The 21,904-nt window shown below is 46.7% G+C and overlaps 2 protein-coding genes across 2 annotated transcripts; both read left to right on the top strand.

Moving 5' to 3' along the window:
* Nucleotides 1–2,204: 2,204 nt before the first annotated feature.
* On the top strand, nt 2,205–3,233 carry LOC128846986 (olfactory receptor 52R1-like). The gene has a single exon (XM_054046327.1). The coding sequence runs from the start codon at nt 2,205–2,207 to the stop codon at nt 3,231–3,233; it is 1,029 nt and encodes a 342-aa protein (XP_053902302.1).
* A 10,484-nt stretch (nt 3,234–13,717) lies between these two features.
* Nucleotides 13,718–14,671, top strand: LOC128833067 (olfactory receptor 52E4-like). The gene has a single exon (XM_054020972.1). It carries the CDS (start codon nt 13,724–13,726, stop codon nt 14,669–14,671), a length of 948 nt encoding a protein of 315 aa, XP_053876947.1. The 5' UTR covers nt 13,718–13,723.
* Nucleotides 14,672–21,904: the final 7,233 nt, after the last annotated feature.

Genomic DNA, 21,904 nt, shown 5'->3' with positions numbered 1-21,904 from the left:
ACCTCTCGAGGTCACTTCCAGTCCTAGAATGTATGAATCTATGAATCTATGAATCAATTAGTGTTCCCGCTCTGGCCTCCTCACTGTAATAATCACTCCGCCAATCTTTGGGTCGTCCTAAAATTTTATTTGCAGTGATTTCCCATTCCCTTCCAAACCATTGATGAAAATATTGAACAGTATTGGGCCTAGAATTGATTCTTGCAGAATGAGCCGCATTCACTGACAATGGCCCATTGACAACAGCTCTCTGAGATCCTTCAGTTAGCCAGATTTTAGTCCATTTTACATGTGCTCTACTGATATTGTAGACTGTTCATATTTTTTTCTGAATGTTTTCCCCTACTAAATGAAGTGCCTCAGATAATCAAACTTTATTGCATCTCTGTGGTTTCCTTGATCAACCAAACGTGTACCCTCATTAAAGGATGAAATCAGGTTTCTTTGAAAAGACCTCTTTTCCATAAACTCTCTTGTTGATTGGCATTAATTATATTTCTAGACTTTTTTTTTAATCTAATCCCAGACCAGCTTTTCCATTGTTTCCTAATCTTGTCAAATCTTTTTTAAAACTTTCCCTTTTGTCTTAATAATTTACATTAAACAGAGTGCAGTCCTGTAGTTCCTTTATTTATTTATTTATTTTTTTTTTATTTTTTTGGCTCTGCTCTGTCTGATTGCGTATTTCTGGTTCCAAATGAGATGTGTGGTTGTTTGTAACACTAAGGTTCTATTGTAGATGCTGTTTATCATCCTCGTTGACCACTAATGGACTGGAAAGTATTAAATCATCTTAGGTGATATGAGTAAATCATACCGCTTCTTTATAAATGTAGAACAAAAAATAAGTATTGAACACATCTACCTTTTCTGCAACATTAACAAGTTTCCTTTCTCTCTCTAGGAACTGGCCTAAAACTTTTCTCGGATTTCTTTTTTTCTTAATATGCTTAATAACCTCCTTTTTGTGATCTTTAGCCCTGCCAAGCATGGGTTTTTCCCTGATGTCTCTAACGTCCTTTATCAGTGCTCATAACTTCCAATTTGTATTGCTTGCTGTCTATGTCCCTGTTTCCCATTTGTTATATATTGCTTTCCTCACCCCTAATAGCTGCCTTCCGTTTGTCACTAAACCAGGTTTTTAGCCAAAGTTGTCCACTTCCTTGACTTTGGAATTGTGGCTTTCTAAGTTATCTAACAAACTCTTCCAATAAAATTTCCTCTTTTTCTTTCCAGTTTCCTGTCTAATTTTTTCCTCCCAATCCATTTTTCTGATAATTTGCCTCATATCTGTGGAAGCACAAAGTGTCTAAAGGTATTACTGGTTGGGAACTGTTCTCTGTTCATTTGAACGTAATCAGTTCCATTGTATCTTTTCCTCTCCTCTATCATATACACCTTACTTGTCTCTTCTCTAAACTAAACATTCCCAGACTTTTCAGTGTGTCCGCATCTCGCAGCCTCCCCCATTCTGAAAGCCTGTCTCGGAAATCCCATTTCTATCTGCTATATCCTTTATAGAGATTGAGTGACCACAACTGAGTGCGTGTCCAGAGCCGGTTATCCTGTATCCCCTTTCTTAGGTATGAGAACATTGTCTTTCTTTTGGCCAGTACTGCAAATGAACAGCTGTTTCCATGGAGCTTCTATCAATGAGGCCCAGGTCTTTTCCCTGACACTTGGTCTAGCTGGGATCTTTCCCCCTGTACATGTTTCGGCTAAGCTTTGGTCTTTTCCACTCTCAGATTTTGAGCACCGGGCTAAATAGGGAACTCCTTACAGCATGGACTCTCTAGCCTGGGATTCATTGCATTAAGGAATAATTATGGATAACCAGTATCCACACTCCGGTTTCCTGCTGGTGCCTATTAAGGATTCCCACACCACGATCTGTAGGAATTACTGACACATAGAGGACCATAAAATATGGAATTGGCATTAGTAGGGTCAGTGTTTCATAATTCATTTATCTGAATAATGAAAATGTCATTTTCAGGATGTGAAGAGCGACCAATCTGCTTCACCCATGAGAACAGCCTCCAGTAGTGCATGTATTGTCTCATATTAACATTATCTCTCCATCCAGGCATTTATACTGCAACCATCACCCTAGAGCCTGGGCACACACAGAAAGTCTGATGAACGTACGGAACGTGCAGGAGACACTGTTCTACCTCAGAGTTGGACACCTTCTTCTCTACTCCATGTCAGATTCCAACACAACCGACTTCACCAACCCCTCCACCTTCATCCTGCAGGGCATTCCTGGGCTGGAGGCAGCCCATATCTGGATCTCCATCCCCTTCTGCACCATGTACATCATAGCCATCTTGGGGAACCTCACCATCCTGTCCATCGTAAAGACGGAACCAAGCCTCCATGTGCCCATGTACTATTTCCTCTGCATGCTGGCTGTCACAGACCTGGTCCTGTCTACATCCATCCTGCCCAAAACGCTGAGCATTTTCTGGTTCAATTCCAGGGAGATCGATTTCATTGCCTGCCTCATCCAGATGTACTTCCTTTACTGCTTTTTAGTGATGGAGTCTGGGTTCTTCGTGGCCATGGCTTTGGATCGTTACGTGGCCATCTGCCATCCCCTGAGACATTCCACCATCCTGACAAACCCCGTGGTGGCCAATATCGGGCTAGCTGTGGTACTGCGTGGTGGCATCATCATACTGCCCTCTTTCCTCCTGGCAAGTCAGTGGCCATATTGCAGAACAAACATCATTCCCCACACGCACTGCGAACACATGGCTGTGATGAAGCTGGTCTGTGCTGACATCCACATCGCTAGTTATTACGGCCTATTTGTGCTATTCTTTGTGACAGGTGCGGATGTGTTTTTTATTGCCGTGTCCTATATCCAGATCCTCAGGGCCATCTTCAGCCTCCCCACAAAGGATGCCCGGCTCAAGACTCTTGGGACCTGCGGATCCCACCTCTGTGCCATCTTAGCCTTTTACATGCCAGCACTCTTCTCCTTCCTCACGTACCGTTTTGGCCACAATGTGCCCCTACATTTCCATGTTATCATTGGCAATGTGTACCTCCTGGTGCCCCCTATGATGAACCCCATCATCTATGGTGTGAGGACCAAACAGATCCGGGACAGGCTTCTCCGGCTCATTACTCATAAAGGGACTCCGTTTTTCTCTTGGTCCTCTGGATCTCAGACCAAGTTCCATGCAGATCTGGGTGGTGACTTGGTCCTGGGCCCTCTTCCCTGAAACATTTATTGATCAGTGAAAGACATTAAATCATTTCCTGACCTTAGTCTGCTTTGTCAGCGTGACAAACTGGGGAATGGGTCTGTGTACAACTCATTAACTCATAGAGTTGCCACCTTGTTAATTTCTGGTAACTGGACCACTGATGTCCTGCCTCCTGCCCTGCCTCTCCCTCCAATGCCCAGTTTCTGCTCCACATCTCATCTCAAGGCTCCACCCACTTCTGCGCTTTTCCCCGCAAGGGGCTGACCCTCTCGCTCACTCCTCTTCTCCCCCCGTCACTCGCTGAGTCTCCCTCACCAGCTGAGTTCCCTCTGCTCTGGGGCTGAGAGAGGATCTGCTGCAGCCTGACAAGGAGCCTGCAGGGAGTGCAGCAGCAAGCAGTGCTGGGGCCGACAGGCCAGTCAGGAGTGGAGAGGGACACCAGGAAATCACATAAAAGCAGCTGAGGGTTGGGAGCAGGGTTGAGTGGCTGGTGGGTGAGATTGTGCGTCATACAGCTTGTGGGCCCTAAAACTTGGCTACAAAGTCCTGAGGGAAGAGACCATTGTGTGCCTTATTTCTTTAGCTTTCCGACCCCTTTTGTTACTCCCAGCTGGGAGCCTGTAGCTGGCAGGGTCCCTGCAATGGGGATGGGCTGGGACCCCTTTGCCCTGAGCCAGGCCTTGGGGGCAGGGCAAGGGATCAGCTTTGAAGCTAGGAGGATAACAGCTGAGAGAGGTGGAAGGACAAGCCCCTGTGTTAGCTGGGAAGGCAGGATGCTGGGCAGAGGCCGAGGTGGTGTTGGTAGCTCACAGGGAGGGAGATAAACGGCACAGCTACCATTAGCCGGCTATTTGCACAAATACACAGCACCTTATCTGGAACTACAGGGCACCCATTGCCCAGGGGCTGAAGCTGAACAGTGAAGCTGAGTCTAACATTCGCTCTGTGTGACGCTTTTGATCACTACATCTACAATCTCTTTATCTAGGCTGCTAGCAGTATGATCCCCGTGTCATGGATTGAGTGAGCCATGCAGTCTTAAAGTGATTTACTCAAGGCCACACAATGAGTAGGTGGTAGGGCTGAGAATAGGAACCGGGAGTCCTGACCCCCGAACCCCACTGCTCTGGCCATGAACTCGCACTGGTCCTCTGATACCAGTACATCACCATTCATCATAACTTCAGACACAAAGATGATACATGCATATAAACAGGAGAGTCATACTTTGCAAATCATAACTTTCCCATTCACATCTGACAGGACATACCTTGTATGCACATTCCAAGTGGCAGAGAGAGGGAGGCCATTCTGAGGAGCACTTTCCAAGGGAGAGACAAATCATCTCCCTGCCCCCAAACCAGCACTGCCTGATTCAGGAAACATTTCCTTCAGGGATTCTGACTGGATCAGGCCAGGAACCAGACCACTCGTGGAAACACTGAGGCCAGAGGAGCCACATTTGGGTGAAGAGAACATCTTGTGGACTCCTCCCCGCTCAGCCCCACTCCCCTTCCACACATAGTCCCCTAGCATCCATGTAGCAGCTCCAGGTTTGCTGTCACAGCCTCGCTTAAGCTCCCGCAGGTGGACACCCACCAGAAGGTATGTTTGGGTCCCACACGCTAGACACATGTGCTTTTGAGTCGGAGCAGCATTCAGACCCTGTCTTTGGCTCTGGGTTTCTAGCCCAATCTTCGGGTGCAGCTTCTGTTCTAGTGCTTCCCTCTGGTAGTGGAGACCTGAATGCCAAGGTCCCGAAACTAGTTTTGCTTGGCTCCCCCAGACTCTCCAATTGCTTCAGCACACCATTCCCAGAGCTCCTGTTTGGGCTCATTCTATTTCTAGTTTCTCTCTTTGTGGCCCATGATTTCTGAAGCAAACACACCCAGGTTTTGCAAAAGGGGTTGCTAAAACAATTCCTCTACTTTAGACAGCACAGGAGATATCCAGATCCAGGTTAAACACAATACAACACTTGTACACCATTCCTGTAATTGACACAGGCTTCTGACCAGGACAAGATGGTACAACCTAGGCTGGGGATATGGGGGAAATTGGCTGGAGCCTCTTTATTGTTGGCTCCTGAGTGACTGCCAAAAACATTCATGTAACTCTGCGGGGTGTGTCCTTTCCTGAGAATGTTTGTGTGAGTGCAGGACCTGCAGGGGTTTGCAGCTTTTCACATTATCACCGTGTGAGAGGGCTCCCAGACTGGTATGCCAGAGGGCTCAGAGGTACTCCAGTTCCAGTATGCACCCCGCGGAAGTCTGTCACAGTGGCATAGCGAGCAGTGTGAAATGCCCAACTTGTTGTTCTGAGAAAGATTTGCACTTGATACACTGATGTGGAGACTTTAAGTGAGATGTTAAGTGTGGTGGCTATAAGTCAGTGAAAGTGGTTACCAGTTTGTTTCTTCCTGTTTCTTATTTCGGGAACAGGATATAGGGACAGAAAAGAAGTAAAACGAGGGAAAACAGTGAAACAATTGTGAAATTGGAGCTATTCAGATTACAGGCAGTAGAAAAAGAAACAGAACATAGGAAAATTTTGGAGCTAAAGCAGAGAGACGCTTCCAGAGAGGAGGCTGAACACAGGAGGGCTGTGGAACTGAAACAACAAGAAATTGAGGAGAAAGAAGGAGAGCAGAAAAACCAATTGGACTAGCTGGAAAAGTAGAACCAGAACCTTCCCACTCCACTGATTCTCACCTCTCCAAAAATCCACAAATGGGAACAGCTGTGTCCTGCATGCAGTGAGTCAGGTGATATTGCTGAATACTTCACTACCTTTGAAAGGCTTTGTGTGATTCATAAAATTCATAAGTATATACTTGGACTGAGGTTGTGAATGAAATAGGAGACAGACTCGTTGGAAGTCTCTGGGTAAGGATAAAAGGGGTAAAAAAGAAGGGTGATGTCATGTGTGGCAGGGCAGGGTAGGGAGCCATGGGAGAGTGATAGAGGGGAGATATATAAGCCCTAGGCTAATTAAGGCGTGGTTCCCTCTAGACTAGGGAGGGTTGCTACAGGTTAATTGGAGCACCTGTAGTCAATGAAGTCCCCTTATAACCTTACCTTACCAGACCCTGGCATAACAAGACCCCAAAGATGACCTTAGACTGAGATCCCTTCTGAAGCGGACACTGAGGAGAAAGGAAAATGAGTAATTTAACACATATTAAAGTTCAGGGAGGTGTTTAAAGACACAATGGGTATTGAACAAACCAAACTCTCCAAGCAGAAGATGTGGTATAATAAAAATACTTGGAAATGCCTGCCTGTGATAAAAGATTTGGTGTTATGGTTAAATATCATGATGCAAAGTTTGTTAATAATATTAGAACTTTCTTATAATTTTTAAGAAAGAATTTGTTACTGATGGTAAATCCTATGAAAAGGTGTAACACTCATGATTTTCAATGAAAGTTTTTGGACGTTCTAGAATAGTAAACAAGAAGCCTTGTGAGGATACTACTTCTCAGCTAACACCTGTACACAGACTCAAAGCTTATCACAGCAGGAAACCATAATAAACCTGGTCTGCTGTGTGAAAGGGGAAACGTAGGCCCTCCCAGTCACGGCATTGATGAATATCTGTACTGAGTTATCACCAATTGAAAAAGCACAATGGTTAACAATGCTGCTCAGATACAAAGAGGTTCTCTAGCGACCCAGAGAAGCCACACTTGCTGACTTTTGAGATCACTAGGCTGCTCTATGAAGTTTTAAAAGGTACACAGAACCTTGCACAAACAACTGTGGGTAACACCACAATATTTGCAATACTTGAGAGTTGTATGGTCAAAAGCTAAAGAGAGTCTTGGGCACATTGCCTCCGCACTAGTCAGTGACTAACACTCCTGCAGTAAACTAAGGGGGGAGGTGTGACATTCTGTGGCCCAAAGCAACACCCTGGCACCCTCATATTTACCATGGTTATGTGATTATGAAGTGTTTTATACAACATATGTCACATAAGATATCAATGGGAAAGTTATGATTTGCTGAATATGATTACCCTATTTGTATGAATGTATCATTTTTGTACCTAAAGCTATGAATATTGACTATGTAGTAGTATTGGATGTGTTTGCTCCTGGGTAACACCCACAAGGTACTTTACATCCATTCTAGCCAATACATTGTGGATGAACCAGCCAAGGTAACGCCCATTAAGAAACACAATAGGCCTTAGAAGAAGCTTCTCCCCACCTGATGGACTTTCCTGTGAAAGGCCTGCTATGACTCATCAAAGCATACAATGGCATGTGACCAGCTCATGTGACACTGGACTCCATCTTGTGCCTGAACTTTTCCACTAACTGCGCTGGGGGCTTTTGCTTGGAAAAATGAAGTTCCCTCCACATGGCAGAAGCTATAACAGGTGGAATTGACATCATCTCTTGCCCTCACTCCCTCCACAACTCAACACCTGGAACCACCTTAGAAACAAGAACTGAACTGGGGCTGTGGTCCCAGGCTGAGGAGATTTCTAGCCTGTGTATGGAAGATTGGTGGACTGTTTGTTCCATCAGAGTGACACACTCCTCGTATATTGCGTAGATTGTAATTTTGTTTTTTTCCGTAGGTAACTAACTTTGATCTGTCGATCTTTCTGTGTCGTTAATAAATCTGGTTTATATATTTTTACCTAATACAGTGTGTGATTTGAAATGCAAAGGGAAATCTGCTCAGGAACAGGGGCTGGTGCATTGTCCTCTCCACATTGAGGTGGGGCGGACCAGGTAATACACTGGTCAGGAATTTGACTAGGGCAAGACAGTACAGCTCTGGGGTCCTAGGCTGGGGAGCTGGGGGAAGTGGCTAGAGCCTCTCTATTGTTGGTTCATGAGTGGCTAGTAAAAGCTTTCATGTAACCGCAGCTGGGTGTGTCCCTGCCTGTGTATGGCTGTGTAAATACAAGACCTGGAGACAATTGCAGCTTGTCAGAGCTTCCCAGTGTGAGAGGGGGCACAGACTGGTATGCCAGAGGGGTCAACCCCAGTTCCAGATTACACCTCGGGGAAGTCCATCACACCTACCACATGAACAGGCCCTGCTAGACCATGAGTCCTTTTCCCTTTTGTCATGTGCTCAATTATTTATGGAAAGACCATGGTTATGGCAGGGAAGACAGGACTCCTTGGTTCTGTCTGTCATTCTCTGTGTGACCTTGGTCAGGTCACTCTCCCTGTGGATCAGTTTACCTATCTGTAAAATGGGGATACATTCATGATGACTTTCCTTTGCTAGGTCTTTTGAATATCCTTCAGTGAAAGGTGCTGCACAGTATGATGATAGTTACTGATGAGAATTACAGATCTCTGATCCCTTAGCAACAGCCCTGTGTGCTTGCAGAATGTGTTCATGTCTCCCCTAAGGCATCTTTCTCTGGATTTCTCTGTCTATTCTCTACACTTCCCTCCTGGGCATTTACAGGGTATCAGACCCTATGGAGGTCTCAGAATTATCCCTAGGTTTATTACTAATCCATTATAATTTTTAAATATGCACAAATGCACATAGCAGCCAATTCATCTCTGACTAAGCAGTGATCCCAAGAGTTCTCATCTCCCTTTGGGAAAGTCCCTTAATTGCTGTTTACTCCTTAAGGAGGATAAAGAACACAGAAGCACAGACAGGCTTGTCTCCAGACTGTTTACATTCAGATGCTACTTCTCCACTAGACGCTGAACGAAACCCCCTGGGATTTCACAGAGCTATATTATAAACAGTGCACACCCCAGTTTCAACTCTCAGTGTGGGATGTTGCTGCAGATGCTGGGGTGAGAGAGGTGTGGGACACGGCTACCTGAGGGGGATTGCCAAGGAAGACACGTCTGACTCAGGATTCACAGGTACCCATCTCTTGCTGAGGAGCTCACCTGCTCGACAAACCCAGTGCTACATGGGCATAATGGGATAGAGAATAATTCTGGGGTCGTTTCCGCTCTGTGCAGCCATTAATCATCCCAGGGCCCTTCCCACAGGGGATGAATTTGCTGCAGTATCACTGGCCAAAATGTCCCTCTTTGATGTGCCCTCCCCCTCACCCGCAACTCATGGCCTCCAGCCCCTAGGCAGCTGCATTTCAGTGGCACAGTGGATCCTTCAAGATGGACAATACAAAAGCCAAATTCTGAGGCTGTAGCCTGTAGTAGTTTGCTTAGGCCCCACTGAGGCAAACTCCCCTTGGAATAAGAACTGACGGCTTGTCTATGTGAATAGCGTAGGTGAAGTCAACATAATTAGATCTTCACTGAAGTAAGTCGACAACTGACGCTCTCCTGTCAACTCTGCCTATGGAGTACGGAGTCAATGGGAGAGCGCTCAGAGGTCGATATATCGCATCTAGACTAGACACAATAAATCGCCCCCCGCTGGATCGATCGCTGCCCACCGATACGGCAGGTAGTGTAGACAAGCCCTGAGTAGAGGCCTCGGGAGACAGTTAGGTATTAATGCACAAAAACGGTCACCTCCTCCTCTAGCATCTCAGGGCTCTTGCTCCCACCAGCGGGAAGGGCCTTGGGCGGCTGTTACTTGACATGGGCCAGACATGTTTTCTCCTAGCTTAATTTCAGAATTTGGCTGAACTGTTATGCTTGAAAAAAAAAATCAGCCAGAAGCAGACACACTGCATGGGAAATTTCAGTCCAAATGCTTAAAGTTTGGCTAATTTATAAGCAACTGAAAATGAGGTCTCCTAATTGAAGGTGTCAGACAGCCTTAACTAATGGTGGTGCCCCCAGCACCACCTAGAAGGGCCAATCTATTTGTGAATGCCATTCAGCTAAGCTCTTTGCTCCAATAATGTCTGTGGCAAGGAGTTCCACAGGCCAAATAGGTATTATGTAAACAATTTTCTTTTATCAGTTTTATATGTTCAGACTTTCAATGTAATTGAATGTCCCCTTGTTCATGTGTTATGAAATACAGTGAATATAAATGCCTGATCTACTTTCTTTATCAATAAATTGATAGAGTTTCAGACCTGAAAGGACCATTAGATCATCCATTCTGGTCTCCTGCATTGCACAAGCCATTACATTTGACACAGTTACCCCACTATTAAGACCAGTAGGTAACTGAGGCCTGGTCCACATAAGGGACCACAAGGGTCATTTAGTCTAACCCCCTGCAAAGATGCAGGATCTGAACCATCCCAGCCTCCTTATGAAACTCTCCATTGAAGGAGCTTCCACAGCCTGTTGTGGCATCTGGTCCGTTGCCCGGCTGTTCTTACAGTTAGGAAGCTTTTCCTGAGATTTAATCAAAATTTGCTCTGCTGTACTTTGAACCCATTGCCTCTTGTTCTGCCTTCTGTGGCAAGAGAAAACTTTTCTCCATCTTTTTATAGCAGCCTTTCAAGTATTTGAAGACTGCTGTCATGTCCCCCCTCAGTCTCTTCCTTTCCAAACTGAACATACCCAGTTTCTTCAGCCTTTGATTGCATATAGCTGGACCGCTTGGTAATAGTGAGCATAATATGTTAAATTTAACATCCCTGTGATGGGGAAAACATCACAGCAGCCCAACACTGTCGCATTTCATTTCAGACAAGGGAACTACACAAAATGAGGAGGCTAGTTAAACAGAAATTAAACGCTACCACTCTCAAAGTGAAATCCCTGCAAGCTGCATGGAAACTTTTTAAAGACACCATAATAAAGGCTCAACTTAAATGTATCCCCCAAATTAAACAACATAGTAAGAGAAGGAAAAAAGAGCCACCGTGGCTAAACAGCGAAGTAAAAAAAGCAGTGAGAGGCAAAAAGGCATCCTTTAAAAATGGGACGTTAAATACTATTGAGGAAAATAGAAAGCAGGATAAACTCTGGCAAATGAAGTTAAAAAATATAATTAGGAAAGCCAAGAAAGAATTTGAAGAACAGCTAGCCAAAGACTCAAAGAAATAGCAAATAATCATAATAATAATAATAATAATAATAAGTACATGAGAAGCAGGAACCCTGCTAAATAACCAGTCGGCCCACTGGACGATTGAGAGGCTAAAGGAGCACTCAAGGATGATAAGAGCATTGCGGAGAAGCTAAATGAATTCTTTGCATCGGTCGTCACGGCTGAGGATGTGAGGGAGATTCCCAAACCTGAGCCATTCTATTTAGGTGAGAAATCTGAGAAAATGTCGCAGATTGAAGTGTCCTTAGAGGAGGTTTTGGAACAAATTGATAAACTAAACAGCAATAAGTCCCCAGGGCCCAGATGGTATTCACCCAAGAGTTCTGAAGGAACTGAAATGTGAAACTGCAGAACTACTAACTGTGGTATATAAACTATCATTTAAATCAGCCTCTCTACCAAATGACTGGAGGATAGCTAATGTGACGCCAGTTTTTAAAAAGCGCTAAAGAGGTGATTCAAGAAATTACAGGCCCGTAAGCCTGACTTTAGTACCAGGCAACCTGGTTGAAATGACAGTAAAGAACAAAATTGTCAGACACATACATTAACATCATTTGTTGGGAAGAGTCAACATGATTTTTGTAAAGGGAAATCATGCCTCACAACTGTACTAGAATTCTTTGAGTGGGGTCAACAAGCATGTGGACAAAGGGGATCAGGTGAATAAAATGTACTTAGATTTTCAGAAAGCCCTTGACAAGGTCCCTCACCAAAGGCTCTTAAGCAAAGTAAACTGCCATGGGATAAGAGGAAAGGTCCTCTCATGGACTGGCAACTGGTTAAAAAATAGGAAACAAAGGGTAAGAATAAATGGACAGTTTTCAGAATAGAAAGAGGTAAATAGTGCTGTCTCCCAGGGGTCTGTACTGGGGCCAGTCCTATTCAATATATGCATAAATGATCAGGAAAAAGGGGTAAACTACTTTCTGAGATCTGTCAATTAGCCAGTTTATTCCATTTAACATGTGTTCTACTGATATAGTACAGTGTTTATTTTTTTATCTCAATGTTTTCCCCTACTAAATCAAATGACTCAGAGAAATTGAAGCCCGTTGCATCTGTACAGTTCCCTTGATCAACCACATGTGTTCTCTCCTTAAAGGATGAAATTGGGTTTATTTGACAAGACCTGTTCTGCATAAATCCAGTTGTTGACTGGCATTAATTATATTGCTAGACTTTTTTTTAACTAATCCCAGACGAGCTTTTCCATTGTTTCCTAACTTTGTCAAATCTTTTTTAAAGCTTTCCCTTTATTTGTAATAGTTTAAATTAACACAGTACTGTTCTGCATATGCTTTTTCATATATATGTATTTCATCATCTCATGTGATATGAGTACCTCATACTGCTTCTTTCCAAATGCAGAACTAAAATATTTCTTGAACACATCCTTTCTCCCTCTACGAATTGGCCTAAACCTTTTCTAGGATTTCTTTTCTTCTTAATATAATAACCACGTTTTTGTGATCCTTTGCCCTGCCAAGCACAGATTTCTCTCTGATAAGTTTCACGTCCCTTATCAACTTCATACATTCCAATTTGTATTGTTTGCTATCTATTTCCCCTTTTTATATCTTTCTTCCTCCCCCCTCCATCCCAATTACTGCCTTCACTTTGCCACTGAACTGGGTTTTTAGCCAAAGTTGTCTACTTTCTTGGCTGTGGTAATCATTCCAATTTTTCTTTCTAAAGTTTTCCTCCCAATCAGTTTTAATAATATTTTGTCTCAGGTTTGGGGAATTAGCCCTTTTGAAGCACTAAGTATCTATTGCTATTACTGGTTGGGAACACTTCTCTGTTTGTCCATTTGAATGTAATCAGTTCCATTGTTTATTTTGTTCTCCTCTATCATAAGCCCCCTTATTTTTCTCTTCTCTAAACCAAACAGTCCCAGACTTTTCAGTCTGTCTGCATCTGGCAGCCTCCCCAATTCTCATAGCCTGTCTCAGAAATCCCCTTTCTATCTGTTATAGCCTTTATAGAGACTGAGTGACCAAAACTGAGGGCATGTCCATCCCCTTCCTTAAGCATCCGAACATTGTCTTTGTTTGACCACTGCTGTGAATGAGCAGGTGTTTCTGTGGAGCTGCTATCAATGATGCCTAGGTTTTTTTGTTGAGGTATGTTCCAGTTGTGATGTTTCCCCTTTGCACATGGCTTGGCAAAGGTTTGTTTTTTCCACTCAGTTTTTGAGGACCTGGGTGAATGGGGAACTCCCTACAGCATGGACTCTCTAGCTTGGGTTTCATTGTATTAAGGATTAATGATGGATAACCACTATCCACACTCGTGTAGAATAATTTTATTTCAGTAGGGTCTGTTGTTCATAATTCATTCCTCTGAATAATGAAAATATCATTTCTCAGTGTGTGAAGAGAGACCAATCTGCTTCACCCATGAGAACAGCCTCCAGTAGTGAATGTAGTGTCGCATATTCACATTGTCTCTCCATCCAGGCATTTATACTGCGACCATCACCCTAGACCCCGGGCACATACAGGAAGTCAGAGGAACGTACGGTACATGCAGGAGACACCGTTATGCCTCAGTGTTGGACACCTTCTCCCCTACTCCATGTCAGATTCCAACACAACCGACTTCACCAACCCCTCCACCTTCATCCTGCTGGGCATTCCTGGCCTGGAGGCAGCCCATGTCTGGATCTCCATCCCCTTCTGCACCATGTACACCATAGCCGTCTTGGGGAACTTCACCATCCTGTTCATCGTGAAGAGGGAGCTGAGCCTCCATGGGCCCATGTACTATTTCCTCTGCATGCTGGCCATCACCGACCTGGTCCTGTCTACATCCATCCTGCCCAAAATGCTGAGCATCTTCTGGTTCAATTCCAGGGAGATCGATTTCAGTGCCTGCCTCACCCAGACTTACTTCATTCACTGCTTCACAGTGATGGAGTCTGGGTTTTTCTTGGCCATGGCTTTGGATCGCTACGTGGCCATCTGTGACCCCCTGAGACATTCCACCATCCTGACAAATCCCGTGGTGGCCAGGATTGGGCTGGTTGTGGTGCTGCACGGCAGCATGCTCGCACTGCCCTTTCTCTTCCTGGCGAGGCAGTGGACATATTGCAGAACCAACATCGTCCCCCACACATACTGTGACCACATGGCCGTGGTGAAGCTGGCCTGCGCTGACATCAGCATCAGTATTTACTATGGCCTCTTTTTGGTATTCTCTGGGATTGGTCTGGATGTATTTTGTATCACCATGTCCTATACCCAGATCCTCAGGGCCATCTTCAATCTCCCCACAAAGGACGCCCGGTTCAAGACTTTTGGGACCTGCGGCTCCCACCTCTGTGCCATCTTAGCCTTTTACACCCCAGCTCTCTTCTCCTTCCTCACGCAATGGTTTGGCCACAGTATACCCCAGCATTTTCACATTCTCACAGCCAACGTGTACCTCCTGCTGCCCCCCATGCTAAACCCCATCATCTACGGGGTGAGGACCAAACAGATACGAGACAGGCTGCTCCGTCTCTTTATGAGTAAAGAGACCTAAAGTTTTCCCCTGGTGCTCTTGTTCTCAGACTGAGCTCCACACAGAACTGGCTGGTGACATGGTGCCGGACCCTCTTCCCTGAATCCCTGACTGGATAGTCAAAGCGACACTAAACCCTTTCCTGACCTGAGTGTACTGGGGAATTGGTCTGTGTACAACTCATGAACTCATAGGGTTGTTATCTTTGTAATTGCTGATATCTGGACCCTGAGGCCCTGCCCCGTGCCTCACCTCTTCCGCTAAGGCTCCACCACTGCTCTGCTTCTTCTCCCCAAGGCTCCTCCCCGTCGCTCGCTCTTCTCGTCCCCTCCCTCTGTCACTTGCTGGATCATCTCCACCTGGCTCTGCCTCCCCAGCCACAAGGGAGCCCTTTCAGATTTTGGGAGGGGTTGTGTATCAATTTTAACCATGATTCCAGTGGCTATTTAAGTATCGGAGTAGCTGTGTTAGTCTGTATCCACAAAAACAACAGAGTCCAGTGGCAGCTTAAAGACAAGCAGATTTATTTGGGCATAAACTTCCATGGGTAAAAAATCCAACTTCTTCAGATGCATAGAGTGAAAGTTACAGATGCAGGCATTATATACTGACACATGGAGAGCAGGGAGTTACTTTGCAAGTGGAGGACCAGTGTTGACAGGGCCAATTCAATCAGGGTGGATGTAGTCCACTCCCAATAATAGATGAGGAGGTGTCAATTCCAGGAGAGGCAAAGCTGCTTCTGTAATGAGCCAGCCACTCCCAGCCCCTATTCAAGCCCAGATTAATGGTGTTGAATTTGCAAATGAATTTTTGTTCTGCTGTTTGTCTTTGAAGTCTGTTTCTGAAGTTTTTTTGTTCAATGACAGTGACTTTTAAATCTGTTATAGAATGTCCAGGGAGATTGAAGTGTTCACCTACTGGCTTTTGTATGTTACCATTCCTGATGTCCAATTTGTGTCCATTTCTTCTTTTGCGGAGGGACTGTCCGGTTTGGCCAATGTACATGGCAGAGGGGCATTGCTGGCACATGATGGCATATATCACATTGGTAGATGTGCAGGTGAACGAGCCCCTGATGGTGTGGCTGATGTGGATGGGTCCTCTGATGGTGTCGCTAGAGTAGATATGGGGACAGAGAAGGACCCAACCACATCAGTCACACCATCAAGGGCTTTGATCAAATCCCAAATTATGCTCCAGGGTGGTGAGGACACTGAGGCAGGAAATGGCTTGCAGGTGTTGTACTGTGTTTACCTAGATATGGGTATGCCACTCTGCACTACATGTTCATTATAGTGGTATGATTATGATGTGATTATGACATAATTACGATGTATCTTGTAGAAAATATGTCATGTGAGGTTTCATTGGAAAAGTTATGATTTGCTGTATATGATTATCCTCTTTGTACACATGTCTCATTTTTGTATCAAGAGTTATGAATATGGACTATGTATCTGTATTTCAAATGTGGCTGCACTAGAGTGACACCTAGAAGGCAGGATGCTTCCAGTCTAGACAGCTGGTTGTGAAGGGCCTATTCAGGGTAATGGACCATTAAGGGAAACAATAGGCCTGAGGAGAAGCTCATCCCCCACCTGGTGAACCTTCCTGGGAACGCTTCAGTCCGCCTATCGATAATGGCTGCTATGAATCACATGCAAGGGCATGTGACTAAACCACATGACACTGAGCTCCATTTTGGTAGCTGTATTTGTGGTTGAGACTGGCTCCTGCCCTGCAGCTGAAGGCGGTGTTCCCTCTGAAATGGAGGGGAGCATATTGCCTGGCAGGGAGAAGGCTGTATCAGCTGTGAGCTGCAAGCCTGGCACACATGAACCAGGGATAGATCCCGCTCTAGGGAGCATAGGGAGGTGTGTCCCAGAAGGGAGCCCAAAGAAGGTGATGGAATCTTAGAAACTCTGTGGAGGTGGATGAGGGTTCCAGTAACTCTGCAGCTGGATGCAACAGCACCTCAGGAAGGGAGGGGGATAGAGCTCCAGCTGTGAGACAACTGTCCAGGCTGCATCGGTCATTTTCACTCCACGCATCTGAAGAAGTGGGTATTTTACCCACGAAAGCTTATGCCCAAATAAATCTGTTTGTCTTTAAGGTGCCACCGGACTCCTCGTTGTTTTTGTTAATACAGTGCGTTGTTTGAAATGCAAAAAGGAAATCTGCTCAGGAACTGGGGCTGATGCAATGTTCTCCCCGCACGGGGAGAAGGGTGGACTGGATAATAAACTAACACTGGTTAGGCTCTTACCAGGGTAAGAAGGTACAGTTCTGGGGAGCTGGGGGGAAGTAGCTGGAGCCTCTCTATTGTTGGTTCATGAGTGGCTTGTGAAAGCTTTCATGGGGTTCTGCAGGGGTCTGTTTTAGGACCGGCTCTGTTCAATATCTTCATCAACGACTTAGACATTGGCATAGAAAGTATGCTTATTAAGTTTGCAGATGATACGAACTGCCTCCAATGGGAGGGATTGCAACTGCTTTGGAGGACAGGGTCATAATTCAAAATGATCTGGACAAATTGGAGAAATGGTCTGAGTTAAACAGGATGAAGTTTAACACAGACAAATGCAAAGTGCTCCACTTAGGAAGGAACAATCAGTTTCACACATACAGAATGGGAAGAGACTGTCTAGGAAGGAGTACGGCAGAAAGGGATCTAGGGGTTATAGTGGACCACAAGCTAAATATGAGTCAACGGTGTGATGCTGTTGCAAAAAGGCAAACATGATTCTGGGATGCATTAACAGGTGTGTTGTGAGCAAGACACGAGAAGTCATTCTTCTGCTCTACTCTGCGCTGGTTGGCCTCAACTGGAGTATTGTGTCCAGTTCTGGGCATTGCATTTCAAGAAAGATGTGGAGAATTTGGAGAGGGTCCAGAGAAGAGCAACAAGAATGATTAAAGGTCTTGAGAACATGACCTATGAAGGAAGGCTGAAAGAATTGGGTTTGTTTAGTTTGGAAAAGAGAAGACTGAGAGGGGACATGATAGCAGTTTTCAGGTATCTAAAAGGGTGTCATAAGGAGGAGGGAGAAAACTTGTTCATCTTAGCCTCTAAGGATAGAACAAGAAGCAATGGGCTTAAACTGCAGCAAGGGAGGTCTAGTTTGGACATTAGGAAAAAGTTCCTAACTATCAGGGTGGTTAAACACTGGAATAAATTGCCTAGGGAGGTTGTGGAATCTCCATCTCTGGAGATATTTATGAGTAGATTAGATAAATGTCTATCAGGGATGGTCTAGATAGTATTGGGTCGTGCCACGAGGGCAGGGGACTGGATTCGATGACCTCTCGAGGACCCTTCCAGTTAGGGTGACCAGATGTCCCGATTTTATAGGGTCAGTCCCGATTTTGGGGTATTTTCTTATATAGGCTCCTATTACCCCCCAATCCACTGTCCCGATTTTTCACATTTGCTGTCTGGTCACCCTACTTCCAGTCCTAGAATCTATGAATCTATGTAACTGCAGCTACCCAGTTTGCCCGTTCAGATGTTCTGATATAGATCCCAAATGTCTCTGCCCCTCGCTTTAATGTTCTAGACCCCACTCCCTGCCCCAGAGCTCAGAGAGAAACCAGGAGTCTGGATGGGCTCTCTCCATCTGCAAAGTAGGTAACACAGTAAGAATATAAATTCATGTTTTTAACCTAACCAGCCACTGTCAGAGCCAGGATCCTGGGCTAGGTGCACATCCATGCACGTTTAGGAACCCAAAGCATCCTGATTTCCACAGGTGCTCCGCATCCACAAGGCCTTCCTGGGCCGCTGGTTACATTTTCTATATGGACTTTTATGGTTAACAAATAAACAAGAGATGGAAACTACCTATATAGCATTTGTTCAACACTAGCCCCTGTAATTACGGTCACGTGCAGTATATGATTCAGCCACTAGGTGTCTCTGTGTCTGTACACCACTCCAGCGAGGGGGTGGTCCCTGGTAGGACTTGCACAGGCACCGAAGAACTTGCACCACATCCTGGCTGGGGGAGTGGGGGGCTGGGTGCAGAGAGGGGCTGGCTGCTCCCCAGAGCAGAGCCAGGAATCGGGCTGGGGGTGTTGTTTCCTACGCTGGGCACAGTCACATCCTTCTCCCGGACCTGGCTGAGCTCAGCAAGGCGAAGTACCGGATTGTTGTCCAGGAGAGGAGGCTGCCCGCATTTCTGAGAGGGGTTAGATGGTGGGTTCAGGGTCCAGGTCCCCGCATGGTGGTGGTGGTGGCGGCGGCAGGTTCAGGTCCTCGCTGCTGCCCGTCCCGCATGGTGGCAGGTGCAGGGTCCGGATCCCCGCTGCTGACCAGCCCTGCGCGGTGGTGGCCATGGTGGGGGACTTGGGGTCTGGATCCCCACTGCTGCCTGGCCCCGCGCGGTGGGTTCAGATTCCAGGTCCCTGCACGGTGGTGGGTCCCTGCTGCTGTGGGTTCGGGGTCCGGGTCCCTGCTGCTGCCCGGCCCCGCATGGTGGCAGGTGTGGGGTCCAAGTTCCCGCTGGTGCAGGTTCGGGGTCCGGGTCCCCGCTGCTGCCCTGCCCAGTGCAGCAGCGATGGTGTAGTCCCACTGCCCAGGCCACACCCAGGATTCCAGTGCTGGCCCCGCTCTGGATGGGGGCGCTGGGCATAGGGGACTGTGAGCGGTTTCAGGGTGGGTGGCACTGCGGTTCTCAACCTGCAGCCCACTTAACACATTGTGGGCCGCATATGTGGCCCACAATGCTAAACAGGTTGAGAAGCACTGCTCTGGGTGAGGGAGTTGTGTGTGTGCCAGCTGGCTGTTAGCTCCCTACCAGCCTCTGAGCCCTCTCCTCCGAGCTGGGCCAGCCAGGCCGGTTGCCTGTAGATGCACATTCCCTTGTGGTATCCAGCCCTCGACCTCTGGCTCCCCAAAGAAATCCCAGACCCTCTGGAGCGGTGAGACCCCAGTTGACCAGTTTTCCCTTAGCCCATCGCTTCTGTAGCAGGAAAACAAAAGGAAATGAATTGAAGGAAGAGAGTCAAATAGAAACAAGCGTGAGTGGTGGGAGCAAATGGGTACGTACCAAACACAGTCAGAAAATGCCACCTAGGGCCAAGGCCTGTGAATAGCTCCCTTTTCTCACTGATCACTTGGCTCACTCCGAAGGTCGGTCTCCTGAAGTGTTTGCTGGCCCCAAGGAGCCGGGCCTCAGGCTTTCACCCAGCACCCCGGCTCCGCCACCTTCCTCCTCGGTGTCTCCCTCCACCCTGTGACAGACTGAATCAGACTTTTGTCTTTGTTCACAGACGGGGCCAGCCTCTGTCTGCGGTAACATGCCTGATCTCCCACAACATGGCTTCGATGATTATAGTTTGTTTGTAATGGTTTCCATCAGGCTCTCGCAACGTGGCTCACTTTCACTCCAAGGCCATCAGGCCATAATTCTCCACACAGTTACACTAGCCCTGAACTATTGGCCCTGCGCACATCTCATAGGGATGGTGAGTCTCAGTAAGTTACCAGCTTTCAGCAGAGACCTCACATGCTGCCCTTTATGGAGAAATACCAGCAAAGGGGGATATTAGGTGTAGCGAGTTTGTCAGGTCTGAGACAGGAGTTGCCCATAAAGAAGAGTGAACCCTTTGCCACAATGTCACAGAGGCCAAGGACTGAAGAGCCCAGGTCCAGACGGGGTCGTCCATAGCAGGGTGAGGCAGGGAGCAGCGTATTGGGGAATTGTGCCTTCACTCTCATTGGCTGGAGGACTTCCACCTGCAGGGCTCTCCTACTGGTGTTAAAGCCACAGAGCCACAAGTTACAGGCCTTACTCAGCTTGTATCAAGTCCTGTGTAGCCAGCCAATGCCACAGACACAGAGCCACCATGCTGAACCCAGGTCCTTTGGTACCAAAAGCACCAGCGGCTACCACCAGAGCTAACCTGCTAGCTAGGCAGGGAGTCGCAGGTCTAGACTCTGGGCCCTAGAGTCACCACGAAGCGTTTAGTGTGTGACTCCTAGAGACCAAATACTGTGACTGCATTTTGCAGGGAGCGACAAAGCCTTTCTGCAGCGTGACCGGGGGACCTGCAGAGTGCCACGCCAGCCCCCAATGACACCTCCTCCAGCCCCTCGACATTCACTCTCCTCGGGATCCCTGGCCTGGAGGCCGTGCTCTCCTGGATCGCCCTTCCGTTCTGCTCTGCTGGGAAGCGGCATCCTTCTGGTCATCATCCAAAGCCAGCACCGCGTCCAGGGGCCCATGGGCATCTTCCTGGCCATGCTGGCTGCCACCTATCTGGGGTGTCACTGCATCAGTACAGCTGTGCTGCTCAAAGCTCGCCTCAGTCTGGGATGTCAATACAGTTTTTCTTACCAACCAAACTTGTGATCTCATCACAAAACTACAGCTAGTTTGTATGGCAAGCCCTATTTCCCATGAAGCCATGCTGCTCGGCGTTGATTATGCCATCCTTCAAAGCTTTACTGATTGCATCCCCTATCACCTTTACCATGGTTTTTTTCCTGGATTGGGGTCTGGCCTAAAGTTATCTGTGTATCTTGTTTATCTTTCTAAAACATTGGCACAGCACTGGCTTTTTTCCAGTCCTCTGAAACTTCCACAGTGCTCCAAGATTTGTTAAAAATATCTCAGAGAGCTTCTTGGCCAACTCCTTTAGTACTCTTGGGCTCAAGTTGTCTGGTCCTGCAGAAATCCACTGACTTATTATTCACTTTTCAGCAGAGGGTTTCTAGTGCAAGGCTCGATGGCCACTGCCTGCAGAATTACGGCAGGGCCAATGTCACTGCTGCCAGACATAGAGGTGACAGCCCCAGCTCTGCAGATGACAGCGTGGCGGGAGGTCCTGCTGCCAGATAGCTAAGCAGAGGCATTTCACACCCCCAAGGGGAACAAGAGTGTTAATTTCTTCTTAGCCCTTCAGTCTTTAAAGACACATTTTGCTTTCAGAAAACACTGTAGTCCCTGGAGACTCAAGGCGCATGTGGAGATTCTGCTGGGATTTGCTGACATTGATTTATAACCATCCCCATTGTAGCAAGCCTGGCAGACGCGTCCGTTCCCAGCCTGTGTTCGGAGCCGTCCACTGAGAGGACTGTTCTGCGGGAGCTGGGGGGGACTTGGTGCCATTATTCACGCCTGTCTTACTGAGCAGAGGGACGGAGCCCGCTGAAAGGGGCTTGTGTGTCCCCGGGGAGCAGGAGTCACTGAAACAGGTTTGGCTTGCACGGCACAGGGAAGCGTCTATAGGGTTTAGGAAGAACATTTG

Source organism: Malaclemys terrapin, chromosome 1 (genome assembly GCF_027887155.1).
Source record: "Malaclemys terrapin pileata isolate rMalTer1 chromosome 1, rMalTer1.hap1, whole genome shotgun sequence".
In the NCBI taxonomy this organism is placed as follows: Eukaryota; Metazoa; Chordata; order Testudines; family Emydidae; genus Malaclemys; species Malaclemys terrapin.
Note: the sequence above shows the minus strand (reverse complement) of the source record. Positions and strands in the feature narration are given on the sequence as shown.

What these genes read in the sequence shown, in the direction of transcription:
- LOC128846986 (XM_054046327.1), top strand. Translation starts at nt 2,205, where the DNA reads ATGTCAGATTCCAACACAACCGACTTCACCAACCCCTCCACCTTCATC.
- LOC128833067 (XM_054020972.1), top strand. Translation starts at nt 13,724, where the DNA reads ATGTCAGATTCCAACACAACCGACTTCACCAACCCCTCCACCTTCATC.